We start from the raw sequence: 18,941 nt of genomic DNA on the forward strand, positions 1-18,941 counted from the left end.
TATTCGAAAGACTTGATAGCATTATTACCCCCAGCTAATGGGTTAGCAGACAAGTTGGCCTCCTAAGTCTGAGGGTATAAAAATAAATAGTCTAAAACTTTGGTCTAAGGAGCATAAGCTGACCTACTAATTTCGTCTCGTATGCTTCCAGCAGCCAATTTTCTAATACCCCGAGGCCCGGGTATTTCTATGACCATTAGTCTATTCACCAGGCATTCTTCTCCGGGAACTGTTTTAAATTCCTGTCCTAGATCTCTATTGCTGCAGGCCGTACAATAATCTGTGCCTTCTCGCAAACGCCCTCCAGCTTCTTTAACTCTTTAGCATTGATCAACTTCGTCTTCCGGATCTTCTTGCGCAGCATCCAATGGACTCCAGCAGCTAAGCCCGGCAACTCTCGTGCTGCACCAAAGATCTTCTCCAGTTTAATGTTCTCCTCGGAACTTTTACTCTTAGTACGGCATTCCTTCAGAAGAGCAATGATGAATAATTGCACAAACGTTGACGCCCAGTGGTTTGCCTCGGGTAATTCCAAGGGTTTGAGGATGGCGATGGTTAATGTGCCATCTGCAACAAGGGCTGCGTAGAATTTGGCCACGTTGGTGATCCGCCTCTCATCTTTCATACGTTCAGCGTCGGCCGTCTCATCTTCTTCAGGGGCTTCTCCGAACATAGATTCTCCAAGACTCCTAAAAATCTTCCACAGTCGATCCTGAATGGCGAATCTAATTCTGCTGTTGAGCAGGCATGCCTTTCCTCCCACAAGAGCATAGTAGGGATTGTACTGCATCTCGCTGCCTACACATTGAACTAACACAGCGGCAAGAGCCAGCTGATCGTCCTTCTTGAGTTTCAGGTTAACGAATTGCCTGTAGGCGTGTTCGAAATTTGATGCGGTCATCAGAGCTGTGAAGATGGCAATCTGTGCTGTTCCGTTCAGACCTTGGGCTCGTGCCTTTTTAGGGTAATCGGGTAACACGATATCCATGTCTTCGTGGTCGCTCATCTCGGTATCGGATGTACGTCCTCTCTTACTCTTGTCCATCAAGGTGTTTGGCACGCTGGCACTTGGTAACCACCACTGCCCCCGCGTGTCAGCCTCCTCAATATCTATCAAGCCCACGGCCAAAGGGGAGAGGCCATTGAGTCGGCGCGCTTGAGACTTGAGTTCAACAAGTCGCTTCTTCATACGCTGCACATGCTCTGAGACGACTGTAAAGTCCAGACCCCGAGCCTTGCGCTTGCCCTTTGTAAGATCCGTAATCGTCTCGACCATGAATTTCGTGCGAGCAGAGACGTTATTGAACCCCGCTTTTGAAACGGATTGGTTAAGTACGCCCGAAACGTGCTTTAGTGTTCGCTCGTCATCTTGTTTCAGTATTCGACCAGCCATACGGCAAATGCGCAGGAGAAGTTCTACGTTAATCTCGATGAGGTCGCTGAGAAGCCTCTCCATGTAGTCGAATATAATTTTGCAGGTGACAACTTCAAACACGTAAAGCTGCGTGAGCAGTGTCAGGATGTTCGACGCTTCCTTTTGGATGGCTGACTCGGCATTGAGTTCCTTGCTGGCTTGCTCGTAATGACTTCCAAAGTTTTCCACGATGCGGCGAATTAGGATCGAACCAAAACTCGATCCAACTAGTCGATATGTAGCAGCTGCAAAACCACCGGTAAGTACAAAGAATTGATCGGGCAAAGTTTCCGGCTTGCAAATCTGAGCCATGATCGCGTCGGCAATGACGTCTGACACATCACCGCGAGCGTTGTTCTGATAGAGTTCTTCGATAGACTTGACGATAGACAGGATATTTGCATCTGTGAGACGATTGATTAAACCCTGCACTTGTTTTCGTAGTCGACTTATACGTTCCGCTTCTGATCCTGCAGCTTTTCGTAAAGAGGGGGGGACATATTTCGCAACCGCAACTCCAGCAGTGGGCGCCACATAAGGATTCTCTCTTTGCCGTGGTTCTGCGGGCTTGCTACTTGCAGAAGCGCCGTCGTCGTCGTCGTCAAAACCATCGAATGATCCGTCATCAAAGTTGCCAACATCATCCTCATTCTCGTCCATCGACTCCAGATCGTCATCTTCCTCTGCGGACCCCTCACCCAGGTCTGAGCCATCCTCCTTGCGGTTCTTGGACTGGCTTTGAGTTTCAGTTGTTTTCCTTCGCTTTGACGCCAGCCAGTCATCATATTCGCTCTTTCTCTTGTTGTTCTCGTTGTCGTTGTCGCTTAACTCTTCTTCACCGCTAAGGTTGCCCATAAGATCGCCTAAACCGTCCTCCTTGAAAGATTGGGGCAGTGATTTTCGCCCCTTCTTAATCCCTAATTTTCGCTCAAAAGCCTCGATCTCAGCATCATCTTGAGCAAGTCTTTCCTGCACAGCTTTTGAAACGCCCTTGTTGGCGCTTTCAGGTAATGATGTGATTTCTATATCGTCGTCGTCGTCATCCTCGTCCATGAGGTTATCTGGATCGTCGTCGTCGTCGTCGTCGTCATCCTCGTCTAAAGACATATCTCCAACATCATCGTCATCGTCATCTTCATCCTCGCTGATTTGCTTGGAAGGCCTTGGCTGAGGCTTGTTAACTGGTGGCTTTCTTTGCGGGCCACTCAATTTCTTTTGGGCATGGTTTGTTGGTTGTGGTCGCTCCTGGGTTGACCTTGCGTACGTATGAGACTTCTTCTGCACTCGCTGTGCCTTTCGTTGCTCTTTTCGGGTAAGCTGTTGACTAGCCTTGGGTCGTCCGTTTCTTGAAGGTTTGTATTCTGGAACATCCAAGCCCATACGCTTGAAAAGCTTCTGCTGAAGCTCTGGAGCGGATGTCATTTTGCTGAGGGGGAATGTGACAGAAAAAGCGCTCTTGTTGCGCCCGGAGTAAAATATGTAGGTCGAACTAGAATTTTAATAAATATTTGACAACGTTTAACCCTATTTTGGCAGGCGGTCAACAGAAAGATTTTGCGCTTCCAATGATCTCTTTGCGATCATGTGTCGCAAACTGTAGAACAAGCTCTCAAGTAATGTGATGAAGTCTTTAAAGAGCTCTTAAGTTTGGATTTTGCAAGTTCGTCTTCTGTTGCTATTAAAACTTGTGAAAAGCAGGTGAGGAAAAAGCCGTTCAAGGCACAGAAATTTGGCCGGCAGAAACCATAATTGGTAGGCTCAATTAAACCTTAGTAGGTAGACTACTGGATAGCAAAAAAAAAAAAAAAAAAAAAGGCCTCCTAAGTCTTAGAGTATATAAATAAGTAGTTTAAGAACTATACCTTAAAAGCTATAAAGTGTCTTACTATTTTTGTCTCTTATGCTTCCAGCGGTCAATTTTTCTGATACCTTGAGGGTAGATTCCCTGACTGATATGAAAACCCCTGACCGCCTGTCAAATCAAGATTAGTGCCATGGTGCAACAGCCACAATTGCGGGCTACCACAATTTCTAACGCCACATTGAAATCCCAATGTTGGCGGGGCTCGACCTCAATATCAGGTTCCCACCTAACATTCATCTCTTAACCAACATTCACTCATTGGCTGCAGCTCACATCTTGGAATCAACATGGCCGACTCACATATGAGCCATGATGAGGTATGCAATTCCTTCACTTGTATCTGTGAAACCCGTGGTAGGCTTTTTGAAGAATACGTTCCTGACATCATGACAGTTCTTCGCCAAGCTGGGTGACCTCTTCAATCATCGCAAGGGTAGCGACCATGGCTCCATCTACCTGAGCCAAAAGCGACGTACGTGGAGGTTCCTGTGTACTGAAAATCCCTGCTAAATACGTTCCAGTCACCTACGGTCAAGATATTCCCAAGCCCTCAGAAGAAGAACCATCACCAGACATCAATCCTGGCAAACCGCTACCCCTCATCATCAAGGCAACAAACGGCAAGGGTAAGAGAGATCGTTCCAAAAAGGTCAAACTGTCTACAGTTGTAAACCCCGAGGATTTGGAGGCATTTTACGTGCGGTACGCTGATGTCTGCAAGGCAGGCATGACAGCCCTGAAGCCAAGAGACAGGAGCAAGAAGAAGGCGAAGGCCAAGAAGAAGAAGGCTGCAGCATGATTTGACTTCAAAGTTTAGGGCTAGGATGAAGAGATCGAGGTTATGTGATCAATTAATGAATTATTATCCTACCTAACGGGTACAAGAACAGTTGACCCCTAAGCCTTAGGAAGCATGAAAAAATAAATAACCTAAGAGTATTGTCCATACAGCATAAACCGACCTACGAATCTCATCTCTCCTGCCTCGGCCAAGTTTTCTGGTATTCTGAGGCCTGCACAATTCCCTATTAAACCATCAAACCAACGACTACTAACAATCGATACCGAAAGAAATGGCACGCAGGGTGAAGCGGACACCGTCTAAGAAGACATGTGCGTATCGCGGATGTATGAAGTGCGAAGAGGAGGGGCCCAAGCTTCTAGCAGACTCGGCCAGTGTTGAGCTGTCCTCGAAAAGCGCCAGGGACAGCAAGGCTGGAGTGGGAGTCGGCGAAGAACTTCTCGGGGTTCTTCTCGATCTCGGCGACGGTGAAGCCAACGCCACTGTCCTGTCCTTCCACTATGACACCAGTGCGGAAGGGGCCCTGGAGGCAGCCGACAGCGTTGCGGCTCTTTTCGTCGCCAACGGGGTTAGGAAAAGCGATTCTGAATTAAGAGTTAGCCCACGTGCCATCGAATGTTCCAATTACCATGTATAGACTTACCGAGGAGGTCCGGACTTGCCCTTGGGAGCCTCGTGGATGTGAGTGGCCGTGTTGGCGGGAGATTGGTAGTCTCCACGGAACCCATAGAGAGTGATGTTGTAGCAGATAATATCCTCGTGGGAGTTGATGCCGAACTTAAAGAGGCCCTTGCTTCCCTTGAGGCCACCAGTGAACTCATTGTCAGCATTCACGACCTGGTCAGGGGTGGCAACAACCTCCCAGGTAGAAGTGAAGGTGAAGGGGACGTTGCTACTCTTGGGCTTGAGAAGGCCAAGGACACGCTTCTCGTGCTCCATGTCAGGTGTGGGAGAGGCGGCAGCAAGAGTACCGATGGCAACGGCGAAGAGAGAGAACTTCATGTTTGTTTTGGAGTAGAGAAACGAGTATCAGTGATGAGAAGGAAGTGAATGGAGTGTACAGTAGTTGTGTGGGAGAAGTGATGAGAGTGATGATAGTAATGAAACTGAGGCAACCGGTGCTCCTTTATAGAATTCTGAATAGTCAAGATATCTTGACGACTAGCCAAAGATTTCATCACAACGTCATCATATCACTTTCCCAAAGCATCGTGAAGCCTTTGTCGGGAATTCTTTACCCAGCAACTTCCCCCAAGGATTCCAGCTAACAGGCCGCCAAGCCTGAATAGTCTAGTGTGCAGGGTGCGTCAAGGCAATCAAAACATGTAGGGAGCCCTCAGTCAAGTATTCGTTTGCTTGAAGATAGAGTATAAACTAGATTATCCCTTACCGGAGTGTCCAAGTGACGCTCGCAACTTGACTTACCAAGAACTCCAAGCATAGGCTAGCACCACCACAGCCACCCTACAGACGATGCCAAGGCTCTTTAGTCAACAAAACGCCAAACAAAAATCGTAAATGCTTGTTAGCTCTGGGTATAGCCTTCTTACGTATGCTCGTGTGGATATAACTGTACTAATATTGGTGATAACGTCAATCGTCAGCCTAGCACTCGGCATCGTGGGATATCGCATCTCCCGAGATGCTAACACTGGTCCTTGTACGTTAGATACTACTATTGGAAAAAAGCAAACTTGCCAAGGTTACTTGGCGTCGTGAAGGAGGGGATCTACAGATGCGCCAATTCCCGGCACGGAGGGATCAACAAGACAAGCTTATTTCGAAGCTTAAACAGAACCGCTTTCTATTGGTTTACCTAAGTCAAAAGGTAATTGCGCAGCACAAGAAGGCACTTGCCAAACAGCTATCCTTGTACGGCATTAGGCAAGGGAGCTCAGTCCTGACAGAGGAATGACTATAAGCTTGGCAGATGTCGATCAAAAAGGTCCTTGGAGTACGGCAATTCGAACATCCGGCTTGGTACTCGCGGTATCCACCAGAAACAAGATACCACTGGCTCTTTTTTTTGTTCTCGTATGAGATAAACCAGCACAATTATCAGAGCTTACAAAGCGTTCCTGTTATAGTCGTCGCGCGCCGAAGACTATCGGACCTTTACTTTTGCGTATGTTTATCTTGGCAATGCTCATCACAATGGAGGCTGATGACCACTAGCTGAGACATCGCATTATTTCCAGGTCCACGAAAAGGCCTATGATCAAGAGCTTCACTTTCCATGCTATAGCCGATATCTATGGGGTCAATGTGTCAACAACAAAGGCAACTGAGGTGGGCCTCATCCATCAGCCATGGCTAGCTCCAAGACACACAATAGCGGAGCTTTAGTTGCTCTGTTCTCAGACAGCTCGTTATGATTCCTGATCCTGAGGTCGCAACTATATTCTCTCGAAACATGCGACAAAATCAGGTCAGGTTACTCCCAAGCGCCGGTATTCATCTTCCAATCATAAGGGGCCTTTACCTTCTGTTATATCGTCGTTCTGACAGCGAACTGACGGTATTGCCCCAAGATGCTACGCACGCATGTTCATACGAATCCTACGTCTTCCCCTTCACCACGACCACCTGCCATCGTTCATCTTAAAAACCTTCGGATGATTACTCGAGATACATTCTAAGTAGCGCCGTGCAGTCTCCTATGAGGCTGCCAGCCCGAGCAGTTATCCCTTCACCCTTTGACACAATCGCAACCTTGTTTATAACCGCTCGCCTTGGTTGAGACGTGGGAATGAGACAAGTCGGTGCTGTTTGGTAAGCCCGTAATGACATCCTTGTCGCCCCGAGTTCCTCGGCCCATTAGAGGATAAAGCGTCGGCCTATCACCAATGATGATTTTGACCGCGTATCCGTGCATCAAGATTCCACCGCCGATATCCTCCAGCTTTTACTGCTGATGTGAAAAAACAAAAAGTATCAGAAAAGAAACAAGCCAATATAAAAGGAAAAGATGAGGAAAGGGGGCAAGTAATCCCCCTATGGGGAAGATTGACCATGATCAACAGAACATTGCTGTATGAATCCCAAGTTCAGTATGCATGATCACACCTCCCCTACATAATCTGATCCTGAGTCAAGCCGACGTGAGGATCTGTGTCCATGACGTCGTTTCCGCCTTGGTTAAGGTACTTCACGAAGCTCAAGTTGAGGGGACGACCGCCGTATTGATAACCCTGGAACTTGGAGATGGCAGTCTCAGCGGTCTCAGCTGAGTCGAAGCGAACGACGCCGGTGCCACGGGAGCGGCCGCTGGGCTCATACTGGATCTCGGCTTGTTCGACCTTTCCGATTGTGGTGAATAGCTCGACCAAGTCGTCGTTGCTCGTCGACCAGGGCAGCTGTACATTAGGTTAGTGTTGACTCGTGTTGACATAATGCGGGGAATAGCCTTACGTTGCGAACATAGATAATCTCTCCTCTGTCACCGCCGGCTGTGGCGTAATCAGTGAAAGGATTGGGAGGGACAGAGCTGGCAGGGGGCTCGAAGCCAGGTCCACCAGGGGCACCTCCGCCGAATCCTCCACGACCGAAGCCGCCTCCAAAACCACCACGTCCGCCGCCAAAGCCGCCGCGACCGCCGAATCCTCCACCGAATCCTCCGCGCATGCCACCACCAAAGCCACCTCGGCCACCGAAGCCCATGCCGGGTCCACTACCGGCGTAGCGATCTTCACGAACCTCGATAACACGGCCTTGCCAATCGTAGCCATTGAATTGAGCAATAGCGTTGCGGGCATCGTCGGGGCTCTCGAAGACAACGATGCCAGATCCCTTGGGACGACCATCGGGTCCAATATGGACGTCGGCTCGAATTACTGCACCGTTTCGAGCTATGTGATAGTTAGATTCCAGTCCCACCGGGTCCTGGGTTCCGAAAGAAGAAGAAAAAAACAATACGTACCAGCTTGACGGAACAAGTCTTTGAGATCCTGCCAGCCTACGTTGAAGGGAAGCTACTGCACGTCAACTCTTGTCCATCGTATTCACACAAACCGGGGTTGAACAAACGTTGGCCACATAGATCTGGCGGCCGCCGCCACCAGGAGCACCACCGCCAGGAGCACCACCGCCATATGCAGGGTTGAAATGACCGGGCATACCGCCGCCGCCGCCGCCGCCGAAGCCGCCACGATTTCCACCCGTGGCTCCAATAAACCGAGGCTCAGCCTCACGGTCCTTGTGTTTCTGTCAGTGTGGTGCCTCAGCATGACTTACGGATGTTGTTACTTACCTCACGCACGTAGACTAGACGACCCATGAGATTCTGGTTGCTCAGTTGGGCAACAGCCGCTTGGGCTTGCTCCCGTGTCGCATATTCCACAATTCTATAGAGTTGTCAGTTGGGCTCCAAGAGCTTGGGATCGGAATCGACTTACCCGCATCCCTACAATTAACCCAGGACAACGTCCCACCCGTCAACCCAACCATCCATAAGTGCTAGAGGGAATGAAGAACCACAAAGGAAAGCCTGCCAAGGGAAAAGGAAAGAAAAAAAAAATCATGCGATGAAGCCCACCTTCGACATTCCGTTGGGAAGCAAGAGCACGTCGGCAAAGAGCACCTCTCCAGCTATACCATTTCGTCAGTCCCATGTATTCCACCTGCGTTCCGCGGCGTTGAAAGCCTCACCCTGTCTCATGAAGTCCTTGAGATGGTGCCACTTGACATCGTACGAGAGGTTACCGACGTAGACTCGGCGGTCCTGTTGGGACGATTCGCGAATGTTGTTCATCATTTGTTCTCGAGCAACGGCTCGTTCTTCGTAAGATCGGTGAGGGGCCTGTCCACCGTATCCAGCACTTGGTCCTCCACCTGGTGCGCCTGTGCTAGTCATGGGCGAACGATCACGGTTTCTTCGATAGTCGTCCCGGCTTCCTGATCGGCTGCGGGGGGAATAGGAGCGGCGTCGGTGTGACCTTTCGGGGCTTCTTGAGCGTCTGCGGGGAGATCGTGACCTCTCACGCTGGAGACTGTTAGCTGGGGGAAGCACAAGTGAGGAAGCCATGTCAGAAGCTTGATTTCGCAAAGTAAAGTGAACGCCAATGGTGTGCAGAATGAGGGGTATTGTGAACTGATATGTTTCGGGTAAAGCAAGGTTGCGAGCGCAAATGGAATTGATTCACTGCCCGCCGTTGTTGCTGTCACTGTCAACGCATTGCCCGTTTGTCAAAAAACGAGCAGTGCTAAGCAGTGGCTTTACTCGGCAGCTGTCTGTGGGCACATAGCAAAACAGGAAGCAACAACCAAGATGCGCCGCGACAGCCGATCTCGGGTCAATGGAGCTGTCGAGAGCTCCTTCCAGATATTCAAGTTGCGCTCAGGGTTCGTAAGAAAGTGGGGAGGAGCAAAGGCCGTAAGCCGATCTGACGCGGGGGGGCGCACAAGCTCGGCATGGCGGTAGAGCATTTGCGCAGAAGAGAGGCGACAACATCAACAGGCAGGTGCGGTTGAATGGTGAAGTTGGGGAAAGCCATGAATGAATCAATTTACTTACGGGTCGATAAGTATCACCGGAATCAGCTATAGAAAGGTGAGCGTCAGAATCGGACAAGTTAAGAAAGAATAGAACCTCTGCGAAAGATGCGCAATAATGGAAAAAGGTGAGGGAGAGGAAGAGTGTTTGAAGTAACAGGGAGTAATGGTAGGTCGGTTGAGGCAGGCAGAGAGGTCAACCTCTTTAGTGGAGGGGTGGTAGCAGAGCCGGGTGGACCTTGGCGGGAGATGCAGGTAAGGGGGCTCGATAATGCAATGCAGTGAATGGATGGGGAAGGACGATGCGAGGAAGAGACGACTGGAAGGGCTTTGTTGGAGTGGAATGGGGGATGCCCGAGACTGCATCAAGCAAGAAGTGGTATCACATTGATTGATGAAGACACTCCAAGGAGTGGGATCGCATGCGCAGATACAACAACAATGCAAGACACAGCAGCAACAGGCAAGCTCAGGATCTGTTGTGTTCGGGCTTTGGGAGCCAAAAGACTCAGATCATGGCTTGAATTGGGCTCAGTATGACCCGGGAGAAGATGGATGTGCTAGGGCCGGGCAACTACAGTAGTCGCCGAGCCTCGAGGAGCCTTCGAGGACGACAATGGGCACGCAAGATCAAAACGACAAAAGACCGGCATGTTGCCTCGCAGACGCGTGAGTGAGTGTATGGCCAGCCATCACAGTATACCTAACGAGCAACAACTGCTGCGGCCCACGGGAAGAAACTAGGAACAGAGGAACCAAGCGAAAGATACCATCAACATACCCATTGTGTGATTGTTGTTCAATCGCGTGTGCAATACGTTTTGTCTGTCTTTTTGTCTGGATGTACAGAAAGAAATGTCCCTTTTGGTTGGGGTGGGTGTCCTTGTCGCGTAATAAGGTAGGTTGGTAGGTATTGTGAGCGACGAGTGACGGGTGCGAGTTCGGGCAGCAGACAAACTGGCGCGACCAGTTTCTAGGAAGGGTAGGTCGCGGAGGGGAGCGGAGACGGGCCGTAGGTGTCCACGTTTCGTAGTGGAATATTAGGAAACCAAGCGATCGATGAGCCGAAGATAGGTTACTATGGGGGTGACGAGTGCGTAGGCAGTCAAGGTGTCGTTACTGTAGGCTAATAAAAGTGCCTGGACAGTAAGGCCTAAACAAGACAAGCCACGAACAGGATCCACGGACGGTCAACCAGTTGCGGTTATCGCATAAAAATTGCAAGCAAGCACCCAGGAAGGACTATGCAGGCCACAAATGAATCACAGTTCACTCGCGCGGACTGGATATGTAGGCTTGGCTTGACTGGGCTGGGCTGAAAAGGGTCTCGGCGTGCGGCGTGGTGGTACAGTACCAGATACCAGCGTCGGGGAATTGGTTGGTCAGGTTGGTCGACTTTTTTTCTTTCGCCGAGTGTCGGCTTCTGGCGCTTTCAAGGGGGTTTGAAAAGACGACAGCGATGGGAGGACGATGGTTGAGGAAGTCTGTGGCTCTTTAGTGCTGACTGTCAAGGTTCTTCTCACTCACTCCTCTTGTGTCGTAAAAAGAAAAGAACGCGTCGGGCAAGAAATGAGGACGGACCAGGCGACGAATGAGGACACGGGACCAGGGTAAGACCAGGGACACAGGCAGGACAGGGACGTGATGGGATCCACTCTAAAGCTTACTGGACATGAGCATGATAACACGAGGTACCATGAAAGTTACGTTACCAGTCTACTGTATACAGTACAGAACACAATGTCAAAGTCAGGACTACTGTGGCAATATTATTGACTTGCAGCACACACGTTTCGGGACTCTAACTGGGGCATGTCTGTCTCTCTACGCGGGCTTACTGATAATTATCTTGTTAGTCTGTGTCAGAACTTCAATATGTATGTACAGTTTGACTTCAAGCAACGCTGATTATTTTGCTCGTTTCCATATTGCCGAAAGTGAAAGTCTCAGTTTTCATCCCAACTCGAAATTATATCATAGTACTAGTTCGAAATCATATATATCAATCAGCATTGAGAATCGAGACTCCTCAGCTCTCGCGGGACGCCGCTTCATCAGCTATCATCAACGGGTTTTGACAGGACCAGAGGTCCAGTTCTGCAAGGTGCTGGAACTGTTGTCTTGCACTGGTGGCCTACACTCTTCCAGGGTTAAAGTAACATAGTGTTCTGCACTACCACAGGATATCCAAGCACTCGTCAAATTCTTGTCTACGCATGTAGCCATGGTCCAGTTTTGGTAGCTGAATTTGTTTATGCGATGCTTGCCTAGTACCTACCTAGTAATAGTTTCACAATCCAGCCTAAAGTGTCTCTCCTTGAGCGATTATTGGACCAAAGTACTAGTAAAACACCAGGAACAAGGAGAGGCAAATTTATAACAACAGCTCATGGGTATGTCATGCCGTGTTGGGTAACTGTTGATTTCATGCTCATTCTTAGTCTCCAGATCTGCAGCTTAGTTAGATCCATCAGTCCTTCCGCACTCGCACCATACGGTGTCTGTTGCGCAAGAATGAAAGGGACTTGCCAATTTCTTTCGTAGGGCTGAAACCAATGAGTTTTCCAACGAGATATACCCGCCGCTGCCGTCGACCGACCTCAACAAATCTACGGAAGCGAAGTCCATTAGATAGATGCCGACACAAACTCACTTCACTCTACACGTACTTTTCTGCAGTGCCACCAATACCAGAACCCGCACAAGAATGGATGAACCCTGCTATCCGATGAACAGTCTACCGAAACGATTTTGAAACTGTGTCTAGTTAGTCAAGCATCGCAAGTGCAGCTGAATGTATGCAACGAGAGCCGTAATTGGTTTGTGTGATATCTCGATCCGCTAACTGCGCACAGAGAGATTGATTGTTACACAACAGCTATCGCTGCAAGTCGCAAGGAAAGCCAACCAATAAGTTGCTATTTACCGCTGTCAACCCCTCTTCAGCGCATTGAGGATCAGGGTTGCTAGCTGCCTTGTTGCTTGTCTCATCACACTCTCAGGCAGGCTTAATAATAAGCAGGTAAGAAGAGCGGCCTTTCCTCCTGACATGGTGTTAGTAATAAGCGTTCGGGTAATTTGGCCATCACTGAACAAGCCGAAGAACACGTGGTGGAAAGGCCCAGATGTCCCTCCCTAAACGTGGATATCACGATGCTCTGATGCCATGCAGTCAGTACCAACATCACGGGCGACCTGATACCCGTAAGCAGGCTCATGCCAGGTCCGAATCTGATCATCAAGGTTGTTGGCGGATCCCTGACGATGTGTCTGGTTACGCTCAGGCCGTTAGCATCCAATGTGGAGTAACTACAGGGTACCAAGTACGCACTTCCACTCCAGGCTGTCTGCTGCCTCATAGCTCGCTCCGTACCTTGGTAGAAGACCTGGAAATATCCGACTTCAGGCATGCATCTGCATGATGGTTGCATACGGCAGGATGATACGATTACTACTATTACCACCTACTTGATAGTTTTACACGATTTCTAAAGTCTAATACCGACTTTTTCCCTCGCTCTAAAGCTTTACTGTTACCACCTACAGTATATATATATATATATAGTAGTCCTTGGGGTTGGGGCTTTTTGATTTCGCAATGCGAGATGAACTTGGGTTGGAAGTCGAGGACTTTTCGGTTGATTGTGAACAACTGATCCATGCTAGTAAGACACGGCTTGAGCTAGGACACAGTAGCATGAAAAACATCTCGTTTACAAGGATATCAGATCAGACGCAATCGCTTGCTGAGAAGTACATATCAACTTAGTAGTGTACGACATTTTGTAGTATGTACCGAAGCCCCACTATGCTGATGTACAGCACTGGAGGAGTCGTAAATGCGTAGAGTAATCATTCATTTCATAACGATCACATGCCATAATCTGGAGCAAGTATTGCTCAGGTATTTTGGTGTAGCTACTCTATTTCACCTAAGGAACTGTGCCAAGAACTCTTTATTTTATAGCGGCATTATAACACAGACTAAATACCTATTAACATATCTCTTACTCCAAAGCGAACTTTTTGACTGCCCGCTGATTCCATACAACGTAAAGACAGTCGGGAGTGGCCCGAGCTCTTTGTCATAGTCCCCCACCCCACCATTAAATTGTTGTGATTGGGGGATGGATTCGCAACCGTCAACTCCAGAAAAAACGGCCGATCCATGTGAAGCCCAAATCGCGACATCGCCATATTTAATACAATACAATACCTAAAAATAAACCGATCTTCAATATGGCAGCTTCCACTCGAAGCCTCCCCAGAGCATCAGTCCTACGCGCCTCAAGGTTGACACAGGGTCTGACCTCTCGCCGACCCTTCCACTCATACGATCATCCACCACCACCAGGACCATTTGGCGATGCAGAAAATTCCATCCTTGCCGCCGCCTACAAGCACGTACCCGAACTCGGATTCTCTCAGAAAGCCCTCGGTCGTGGAGCAAGAGATGCCGGTTATCTCGACATCAGTGCAAGCGTTATCCCCGATGGCGCCTTTGGCCTGATCCGATACCATCTAACTATCCAGCGAGAAGCTTTGGCAGCTCGCAGCAGGGAAATCTTTCCTGATACAGATCATCCAAGTGTTGCGGCAAGAGTAGAGGCTCTGACATGGGAGCGGCTTATGGGCAACAAGGAGATTCTGGGCCGTTGGCAAGAGGTAGGGCAGATGCCGAACTCATGGGATACCCTAGATACTTACGTTCTTGTTTTGTAGGCATTGGCCGTTATGGCACAACCCAGCTACGTTCCCGAGTCCCTAAAAGAGCTTGCCAAACTCTCAGACGAAATTTGGTTCCTTGCTGGCGACAAGGCCGTCGATCCCTCATGGTATACCAAGCGTGCCACTCTATCTATGATCTACAGTACAAGCGAGCTATTCATGACAAATGATCGATCCCCTGATTTTGTTGAGACAAGACAATTCCTTCAGAGAAGACTTGGCGAAGTCAAGTCAGTCGGTGGCATGGTTGGATCGTTTGGTCAATGGGCCGGGTATACACTCAGCGCTGGTGTCAATATACTAAGGAGCAAGGGCGTAAGGGTCTGAAAGAGCTTACGTTCCATCAAAGAATGGTGGAGAATGAACCATTTGTAAAATATTGTAAAAGCCATGTATACCATCAACCATGAATATAGAAAAAAGCCTTAGTCGGCGCAAGTTGTAATGTCATATCTACGCTGTTCATTCCTGTACAGAACGATTTCACAAGTTCTCTGGTATCACACGCGATAAACTCCACAAGGACTTAACCAGTTTATCTTCCAACCCTCTGAGTGTCCTGCCAATAATCCGTTGAGCGCCTAACTTCAGAAACATATCGAGTACAATATCTAGCGGAACTCATCAAGTGTTCGTTGTCGAGGATCCGTAAGTCTGGGTTAGATATTGTTAGCAAATGATGAGTAGCCACTGCAAAAATCAAAGGGGTACCTTACCGAATAATCTTGACGTCCTTGTCCAACCTCGCCCGACCTTCAATTGCATTAGGGGTAATCAGAATGTATTGACGCGAAACCGATCGACGAGCAACGTCCACCTATTTGAATCATCATGTTAGATTGTGTAATAATACATTGAATTGATGGTTTACTCTCACCAGCATGTTTGTGCTAATAGCACGATTGACGTTGTCCATGAACACGTCAAATTCGTCGAGACATCGAATTGGAGAACCAATTGCCTCCCAAACTGACAGCAGCATGCAAATGGACGAGAATGATTTTTCTCCGCCGGAAAGAGTCTTTGTGTTTCTTCCCGATGAGCTCTTGCGCGTCTCATCAGGTTCAATTTGGACGTGGACCTTGCGATTTCTATGGTCCAGGTCAATTTTACCTCGAAAACCTCGCTCGCTGAGAAGATAGTTAAACTGGATACGAATGCGTGCGCTGATCTGTCGCTGGAACTGGCGCCACATTTCCAGGCGGCTATGGATGGCACGCTTCAGGGAAGCAATAGTGTCGTCCAAGTCCTTGGTTTGCCTCTGAACGCTGCTGTATCGCTCTTCAGCTTCGTTAGAACGGTCAAATATTTGGTCGTCCGTAGCTCCAATACGCGCTTCCCGTTGTTTGAGTTGTTCTCTAAGCTTGGTGTACTTTTGTTCAATGCTGTCGTATGTCTCGTCGTCCGGAATGTGCACGCGCTCTGGTACTGCCTCTGTCGCTTGCTCGATGAACTGCGCCACCTCTGTTGCCTTGTGTTCTCTCTTTTCCTCAACGCGACGCCTTTCGTTCCTCTCAATATCGGCCTGTTCGAAAGCGTCGTTCTTCTTGGCTACAGAAACTCGCCTCATGTTCTCAGCAGCAGCAATCTTTTGGGATGCCTTTTGAACCTTGCCCTCGAATTCCTCTTGATCATTCTTGGCTTCTTCAAGCTTCAGGCGAGCCTTCTCAGTTTTGGCTTTCAGGTCTCGTTTCGATAGTGCCATTTCGCCATACTGATTTCCAAGGGATTCCTCATCGGACCGCCTTGACTCCAGCTCTGTTCGAAGAATATTAAGTCTACCATCGACCCCTTCGAACGCATCCAACTCCATTTGGATACGCTCGATATCGGCTTGTGTTCGGCGAAGGTCACCTTCGAGCTTCCTGTGATCTTTGCGTTGATTGTCAAGCTCCGCCCTGCATCGTTGAACTGCCTGCTGTGCCTGACGCTCCCTTCGGCTGACCTCGGCCATCTCCTGACCGAGATGTTTGAGATTGTCTTCTTGAATCCGAACCTGTTGGCCGACATCTGTTTGCATTCGGGGCCGCATAGTATATGGCTGGACAGGACTTGTTGCCATTGAGCCGTTACGATTCGTGAGCCTGAGACCCCATCCTCGCTTACCCTGTCCGTCATGGAAACAGAGACAAGCCCCTACATTGCGCGGAGGAACACCTTCAACCATAACTTTCTGAGCCTCTTCTCGATCACGAATAAGAATAATCTTCTCGATCTGATTGCCAATAATGAGCTGGGATCTGACAATATCATCATCAAATTGAAGAACTCTAAGAATGGTATCGAAGGCTGGATCCGGCTCCTGGCTGCTTGTGTCGATTTTGCCGCCATAGGCAATGTAAATTGGTGGTTGTTTCTTGAGGCGGAATCGACGCATCAAATTGGATAGTCTTGTTTGGTCCGATTTACTCCTGACAACAAATGCATTAAGTCCTTCGCCAAGAGTACGCTCCAGAATGCCTGACCACTCGGGCTTTGATAATCGAATGTGTGCTCCAATAGGCCCGACGGGTTTCTGTTCCCACCCTCGCTCATTTTCGATTGCGTTAACCACATCACGAATCTCTTTGTCGTAGCCATCATACCGACCTCCTGTTGTTGCTTTGAGTTCTCTGACTTGTTGCTCGACAGAAACGATGTCTTTACGCTTGATGTCTTTGCTGTGCGAAAGCTTCTTTGAGTCCTGTTCAGCTTCGCTGAGCCGAGCTTGGAAGTCAGGAAGGTTATTGTGTATCTCTTCCATTTGTTGCCTCAACAAAAATTCCTTATCCCGGGCCTGTTCGAGCTCATTGTCCTTTTCGGCTCTAGCGTTTCCAGTCGACTGACTCAATCGGCGTTCCTCCTCTTGAATCTTGGATTTGCAGGCCTTGATGTCATCTTTAATTGTTTTGAGACGCTGATGGGCGTCTCGTTCCTCCATGAGTAACTCAGACTCATCCTTTGCTGCTTCCCGATGTGCTTCCGTCGCTTTAGCAATGTTTTCTTCATAGGACTCCCGGTATTGTTCTAGTTGTTCCTTCGCTTGACGGCGTTGTTCGAGCTTCTCTTCAATCACCCTGAGCTCTTCTGTCGTAGTTTCGCAATACTGCTCCTTGTCGATGATTGTTTGGGCCCGTCTCACGAGGTCCTTCTCATATTCGGCGAGTGACTGCTCCTGCTCCACGACCTGGAACCAGACCAGTTGATTTCTGTAGTGCCGTGCTTTCTCGCGCATTGTCTTGTTCTTTTGTGCTGTCTCGGATAGACGTTTGGCTTCTTCCATTTCTTTTCTAACTTGTTCAATCTTTGACGTCAGGTCATCTCTGAGCATGAGCGTCTTGTCAAGTGTGTCCTGTGACATCTTGTAATCGTTGTCTAGTTGCTCCAGTTGCACACCAGATACAAAATATTTGTACTTTTGGGCAGGCGTTGCGGCGTTGAGAAACTGACGCGCGTTGTCCTGCGACAGAACAGTCAAAGGGTTGCCAATCTGCAGTGCATACCATTCCGAAATCTCATCAACCTCCTGCTTCTTTGTCGATATGATTCGACCATTGGTGCTCTTGATCTTGAATCCACTACTACCGGATTTAGAGAAATGCCGTTCGACAATTATAGTTTCACCGTAAATATCCGGCTGATAGGCATCTGAACCAGCGTTCTTGATCTTTACGACCAGGCTTCCTTGTTCAGTGCCCTCCTTCACAAAGGACTTGAGGCTTCCTCCTCGATTGGTATCACTAGCTTTACCACCCAGGCAGAGCGTCAGGGCGGTAAGGACAGCACTCTTCCCGCTTCCATTCTCCCCTACAATAAAGTTGATGAGCGGACCAAGATCGACGTGCAGTCGCTCGTGGCACATGAAGTTGAAGCATGTGATGCTTTCAATGATACCGCTTTCAGATACCATGTTGTTTCCAAGAGTGTTACCCCGCTGGGCCAACTTCTGAGTCGCTTGTTGGTCATCCCAGTCGGCGTGCTCAAGATGCTTGAAGCCGTCATCTCGCATCAGTTCGTACTGGGTTTGAGGGGGTAGGTTGCGTTGTCGGCGGTCGTCGTCGTCATCCTTGCTGTCGTCGCTTGATGTCTCCTCGCGTTGAGGGGTTCGTTCTATTGTTCCTTCGTCATCAAGAGTGACCTTGGCGCGTTTTCTCTGTAGAAGATGTTAGATTGTGTAGATGATTTGTCATGTCTGTAGCTCCTACAGAATCTCCGTCCCTATAATTTGATCGCGCTCTCTGCACATCTGTAGTTTCTTCGTCTTGTTCAGCATCGTGCCTCGATCTTTTGGTGGGAGCCATGGCTGCGATGCGCACGGCCTTGCGACGTCTCAAATGATGTGAGGTGGGAAACCTTTACACGAATGTCGACCATAGACGGGAAGCATTCAATCAAACGAATATCGAATGACGAGACAGTTTAGTTTGCATTTGGGTATAGAATTTCAAGGCAGGTCAGCAGTGAATACTACTTCATTGTCCGTCCATACAAAGGAGGTAGATTGGGTTAGATTGATAAATGGCAGTTGAATCTTGGGGTCCTTCTTTCACTCTACGCGTGGGGGACGTGACGAGCGTGTCGCATAAGTGGTGCTTCCAGTGCCACGTTTCTGTCGCTAATGTCAGCGGGCACGGACTTAACTACCCGGTAGCTGCCGTCGATGT

The 18,941-nt window shown here is 48.9% G+C and overlaps 6 protein-coding genes across 6 annotated transcripts; 2 read left to right on the top strand and 4 right to left on the bottom strand.

Moving 5' to 3' along the window:
- Positions 1-41: 41 nt before the first annotated feature.
- Positions 42-2,912, bottom strand: EDB82DRAFT_507947 (uncharacterized protein). The gene has a single exon (XM_025728157.2). The coding sequence runs from the start codon at positions 2,834-2,836 to the stop codon at positions 248-250; it is 2,589 nt and encodes an 862-aa protein (XP_025582552.1). The 5' UTR covers positions 2,837-2,912; the 3' UTR covers positions 42-247.
- Positions 2,913-3,565: 653 nt separating this feature from the next.
- Positions 3,566-4,077, top strand: EDB82DRAFT_478148 (signal recognition particle, SRP9/SRP14 subunit; the record flags this gene model as incomplete). Its single annotated transcript, XM_025728158.1, has 3 exons — positions 3,566-3,595; positions 3,672-3,750; positions 3,800-4,077. The coding sequence occupies 3 exons, from the start codon at positions 3,566-3,568 to the stop codon at positions 4,075-4,077; spliced, it is 387 nt and encodes a 128-aa protein (XP_025582553.1).
- Positions 4,078-4,214: 137 nt separating this feature from the next.
- EDB82DRAFT_255115 (uncharacterized protein) lies at positions 4,215-5,447 on the bottom strand. The gene is made up of 2 exons (XM_025728159.2): positions 4,724-5,447; positions 4,215-4,664 (listed from the first exon to the last, which is right to left on the bottom strand). Exons 1-2 carry the CDS (start codon positions 5,080-5,082, stop codon positions 4,439-4,441), a joined length of 585 nt encoding a protein of 194 aa, XP_025582554.1. The 5' UTR covers positions 5,083-5,447; the 3' UTR covers positions 4,215-4,438.
- A 1,606-nt stretch (positions 5,448-7,053) lies between these two features.
- Positions 7,054-9,103, bottom strand: EDB82DRAFT_559121 (uncharacterized protein; the record flags this gene model as incomplete). The annotated part of the gene is made up of 8 exons (XM_065609715.1): positions 7,054-7,436; positions 7,492-7,928; positions 8,000-8,051; positions 8,107-8,274; positions 8,330-8,423; positions 8,475-8,482; positions 8,615-8,667; positions 8,728-9,103. 8 exons carry the CDS (start codon positions 9,101-9,103, stop codon positions 7,152-7,154), a joined length of 1,473 nt encoding a protein of 490 aa, XP_065464103.1. The 3' UTR covers positions 7,054-7,151.
- Positions 9,104-13,463: 4,360 nt separating this feature from the next.
- On the top strand, positions 13,464-14,725 carry EDB82DRAFT_507970 (COQ9-domain-containing protein). The gene is made up of 2 exons (XM_025728163.2): positions 13,464-14,235; positions 14,293-14,725. The coding sequence occupies exons 1-2, from the start codon at positions 13,810-13,812 to the stop codon at positions 14,623-14,625; spliced, it is 759 nt and encodes a 252-aa protein (XP_025582558.1). The 5' UTR covers positions 13,464-13,809; the 3' UTR covers positions 14,626-14,725.
- EDB82DRAFT_507973 (uncharacterized protein) lies at positions 14,726-18,852 on the bottom strand. The gene is made up of 4 exons (XM_025728164.2): positions 18,483-18,852; positions 15,176-18,430; positions 15,015-15,115; positions 14,726-14,952 (listed from the first exon to the last, which is right to left on the bottom strand). Exons 1-4 carry the CDS (start codon positions 18,576-18,578, stop codon positions 14,910-14,912), a joined length of 3,495 nt encoding a protein of 1,164 aa, XP_025582559.1. The 5' UTR covers positions 18,579-18,852; the 3' UTR covers positions 14,726-14,909.
- Between the last annotated feature and the right edge of the window lie 89 nt (positions 18,853-18,941).

This window comes from Fusarium venenatum (assembly GCF_020744135.1).
Source record: "Fusarium venenatum strain MPI-CAGE-CH-0201 chromosome Unknown EDB82scaffold_3, whole genome shotgun sequence".
NCBI lineage: Eukaryota > Fungi > Ascomycota > Sordariomycetes > Hypocreales > Nectriaceae > Fusarium > Fusarium venenatum.

Coding starts and splice junctions, on each gene's coding strand:
- EDB82DRAFT_507947 (XM_025728157.2), bottom strand. CDS start 2,836: ATGACATCCGCTCCAGAGCTTCAGCAGAAGCTTTTCAAGCGTATGGGC.
- EDB82DRAFT_255115 (XM_025728159.2), bottom strand. CDS start 5,082: ATGAAGTTCTCTCTCTTCGCCGTTGCCATCGGTACTCTTGCTGCCGCC. Junction 4,665..4,723: donor GGCAAGTCCGGACCTCCTCG/GTAAGTCTATAC, acceptor CTCTTAATTCAG/AATCGCTTTTCCTAACCCCG.
- EDB82DRAFT_507970 (XM_025728163.2), top strand. CDS start 13,810: ATGGCAGCTTCCACTCGAAGCCTCCCCAGAGCATCAGTCCTACGCGCC. Junction 14,236..14,292: donor TTCTGGGCCGTTGGCAAGAG/GTAGGGCAGATG, acceptor CTTGTTTTGTAG/GCATTGGCCGTTATGGCACA.
- EDB82DRAFT_507973 (XM_025728164.2), bottom strand. CDS start 18,578: ATGGCTCCCACCAAAAGATCGAGGCACGATGCTGAACAAGACGAAGAA. Junction 15,116..15,175: donor CTATTAGCACAAACATGCTG/GTGAGAGTAAAC, acceptor TGATTCAAATAG/GTGGACGTTGCTCGTCGATC. Junction 14,953..15,014: donor AAGGACGTCAAGATTATTCG/GTAAGGTACCCC, acceptor TATCTAACCCAG/ACTTACGGATCCTCGACAAC.